Source organism: Rhincodon typus, chromosome 43 (genome assembly GCF_021869965.1).
Source record: "Rhincodon typus isolate 14 chromosome 43, sRhiTyp1.1, whole genome shotgun sequence".
Classification (NCBI taxonomy): domain Eukaryota; kingdom Metazoa; phylum Chordata; class Chondrichthyes; order Orectolobiformes; family Rhincodontidae; genus Rhincodon; species Rhincodon typus.
In genome coordinates this window covers 8,095,541-8,099,239 of record NC_063374.1, presented here as the reverse complement: position 1 = coordinate 8,099,239, position 3,699 = coordinate 8,095,541, and the positions used below count along the sequence as shown (strand labels likewise).

General features: G+C 47.1%; 1 protein-coding gene across 1 annotated transcript in view; it reads left to right on the top strand.

The window, feature by feature from the left end:
• LOC125487658 (ribosomal protein S6 kinase alpha-5-like) overlaps window positions 1-3,699 on the top strand; it is a 25,517-nt gene that overhangs the window by 17,390 nt on the left and 4,428 nt on the right. The window contains exon 12 of the mRNA XM_048619633.1: window positions 695-788. Within this exon, the coding sequence (XP_048475590.1) occupies window positions 695-788 (94 nt within the window). The remainder of the gene's footprint in view (window positions 1-694; window positions 789-3,699) is intronic.

Below are 3,699 nucleotides of genomic sequence, written 5' to 3'. Positions count from 1 at the left end.
TACCGCTGATGCCCTCCACCCCTCCCTACCGCTGGCGCCCTCCACCCCTCCCTACCTCTGACACCCTGTCCAATCCTCCATATCTCTTACCCCTCCCTACTTCTCTAAGCCCCCTCCATCCCTCTCTATCTCTAAACCTCTTCACTCCTCCCTATCTCTGTAAGCCCCTTTACTCCTCCATATCTCTCTAAACCCGTCCATCCCTCTCTATCTCTAACACCCTCCACTCCTCCCTCTCTCTGTAACCCCCTACACTCCTCCCTATCTCTAACCTCTGCACCCCTCCCTATCTCTGTAATCCCCTCCGGCCTGTACACCCCTCTCTATTTGTGGAGAGAGAAACAGACTCCACATTTCGAGTCCAGTGACCCTTCTTCATTGAGTCAGGACTCATTCAGAGTCCAACCGGACCCGGAACATTAACTGTGTTTCTCTCCACAGATGCAGCCAGACCCGCTGAATTTCTCTAGTGAGCACTGTCTTTTCGTTTGTGTGTTTCTTACCTCCGTTGGCTTTGGAGATGGAAGGGACATAGTTGGGTCTGGCGGGGGGGGGGGGGGGTGTGTGTGTGTGTGTGTGTGTGTGTGTTGAGGGGGGGAACGTTAAGTCAGACGTACTGCAGCGTTGGGCAATTTCCTCTGGGTTTGCTCAGGCTGTGTTGGGATCTGATCCGGTTTTCCTGTCTGTTTCCCAGGATGGAGAGTCACATCCAGCGAGAGGTGGGAGCTCTGAGGTTGTGTGAGGGCCACCCGAGCATTGTCAATCTTCACGAGGTTTTCCAAGACCAGGTGAGCGGGAATGAGGATGGACCCCCCCCCCACGCACCCCCCCACCTCCTCCCCTACCCACACCTCCACTACCCACACGCTGCCTCCCCCACTCCCTAGTCCCACCAATCCTGCCACTTGGAGACTGTAAGGGCTATGGATCTGGAAGCTAGAGTCAATAAATATGAGGCTGGAAAAGCGCAGCAGGTCAGACAGTATCAGGGGAGCAGGACCCCCACTACTCCTCACCCCCAACCCACCGTACCCCTACACTCTGCCTTTATCCACTTCCTGCTCCTCTGCATCCCCCATTCTCCCAACTTCTCACCCACCCCAACCCAACCACTCCCCTACTCACCCACAACTCACTCCAACTACAGCCCATCCCACACCCTCACTGAAAAGAAAAAGTGGTGTTAAACTCGAAAGGGTTCAGAAAAGATTTTACAAGGATGTTGGAGGGTTTGAGCAACAGGGAGAGGCTGAATAGGGCTGGGGCTGTTTTCCCTGGAGTGTCGGAAGCTGAGGGGTGACCTTATAGAGGTTTATAAAATCATGAGGGGCATGGATAGCGTGAATAGTCAAGGTCTTTTCCCCAGGGTAGGGGAGTCCAAAACTAGAGGGGCATGGGTTTAAGGTGAGAGGGGAAAGATTTAAAAGGGACCTGAGGGGCAACGTTTTCACCCAGAGGGTGGTGCGTGTATGGAAGGAGCTGCCAGAAGATGTGGTGGAGGCTGGTACAATTACAACATTTAAAATGCACCTGGAAGGGGTTAGAGGGATATGAGCCAAATGCTGGCAAATGGGACTAGATTAATACAGAATATTGGGTCAGCATGGACTAGTTGTGCCGAAGGGTCTGTTTCTGTCCTGCACAGGTCTATGACTCACTACCCCAACTCACCCCACCCCCCCCACCCCAATGACATCATGCCCCACCCTCACTTACCCCCCCATTTGCCACTAGGAGAGGCAATGGCCTAGCAGTATTATTGCAGAACTGTTAATCCAGAGACCCAGCTAATGTTCTGGGGACCTGGGTTCAAATCCCGCCACGGCAGATGGGAGAATTTGAATCATTAAAAATCTGGAATTAAGAGCCTAATGATGGCCATCGTCGATAAAACCCATCAGGTTCACTAATGTCCTTTAGGGAAGGAAACTGCCATCCTTACCTAGTCTGGGCCTACACGTGACTCCAGCCCCACAGCAATGTGGTTGTCTCCTAACTGCCCTCTGGGCAATTAGGGATGGGGCAATAAATGCTGGCCTGGCCAGCGATGTCCTTATCCTGTGAGCGAATACAAAGAAAACTTACCCCTCCAACTACAGTTCCCCATACTCATTCCTTGCTTTCCAGCATCCATCCCTACTCCCAGCTCATCGCACCACACTCCCCCACTCTCCCAGCTCTCCACAGCCCCACTGCCGAACCCCAACCACAGCTTCTCACATCCTCTACCCCAACCCCCAAACCCTGCATACCAAGTGTTTCAGGCAGAAGCAAAAATCACAATAAGTCTAGGGAACTGACTCTGTGGCTGTCTCTCTCACACAGCGTGTGCTTACGTGTGTTATTGTCTACATGTCTGAATGTGTGTGTTAGCATGTTTATATACACGGCTGTGTTTTATTTCACATGTGACATTTTGACACATTGTGTTTCACGTATGTGTTTCATGTCTGTTTCTCAGGTGTTGTTTTGTGTGTGTGACTTCATGTGTGCATTATATCAGGTGTTATTTCACCATTGTGTTATTTCATGCATGTTATTTCATGTGTACATTATTTCACGTCTATTATTCATACGTGCTTTTCATGTGTGTTTTTTGTACGTTTTTCTTGCATGATATGCATCATGTGTTAGAACATAGAACATAGAACATTACAGCGCAGTACAGGCCCTTCGGCCCTCGATGTTGCGCCGACCTGTGAAACCAATCTGAAGCCCATCTAACCTAAACTATTCCATTATCATCTATATGTTTATCCAATGACCATTTAAATGCCCTTAAAGTTGGCGAGTCTACTACTGTTGCAGGCAGGGCATTCCACACCCTTACTACTCTCTGAGTAAAGAACCTACCTCTGACATCTGTCCTATATCTATCACCCCTCAATTTAAAGCTATGTCCCCTCTTTGTTATTTCATGTGAGCATTACATGTATGATTTTGTGTGCATATTACCATGTTTTTTAATGTATGTTATTTCATGGGTGCATTATGTCATGTGTGTTATTTTGTGTGTGTTATCAGGTGTTTTTCGTGTGTGTGTGTATGTTGTATCGTGTGTTATTTCGTGCACGTGGGGATTTTCACATCTATGTCATTTCATGTGCCTGTTATTCACATGTTTTTGAGCATGTGTTATTTCATGTGTGTGTTATCATGTGTTTTTCACGTGTGTTATTTCGTGTGTTGGTTATTTACGTGCGTTATAGAGCATGTGTGCATTATATCATGTATAGTAAGGACTGCTGATGCTGGAGAATCTGAGATAACAAGGTATAGAACTGGATGAAAATTCTGAAGAAGGGTCTAGGCCCAAAACGTCAGCCTTCCTGCTCCTCTGATGCTGCTTGGCCTGCTGTGTTCATCCAGCTCTACACCTTGTTATCTGCATTATAACGTGTGTCTGCTTTTTTCATGTGTTATTTCGTGTGTGCATTATATCATGTGTCTGTTATTTTGTGTGTTTTTCATGTGTTATTTCATGTGTGTGTTATATCATGTGTCTGTTATTTTGTGCGTGTATTTTTCATGTGTTATTTCATGTGTGTGTTATATCTTGTGTCTGTTATTTTGTGCGTGTATTTTCCATGTGTTATTTCATGTGTGTGTTATATCTTGTGTCTGTTATTTTGTGCGTGTATTTTCCGTGTTATTTCATGTGTGTGTTATTTCATGTGTGTGTTATTTCATGTGTGTGTT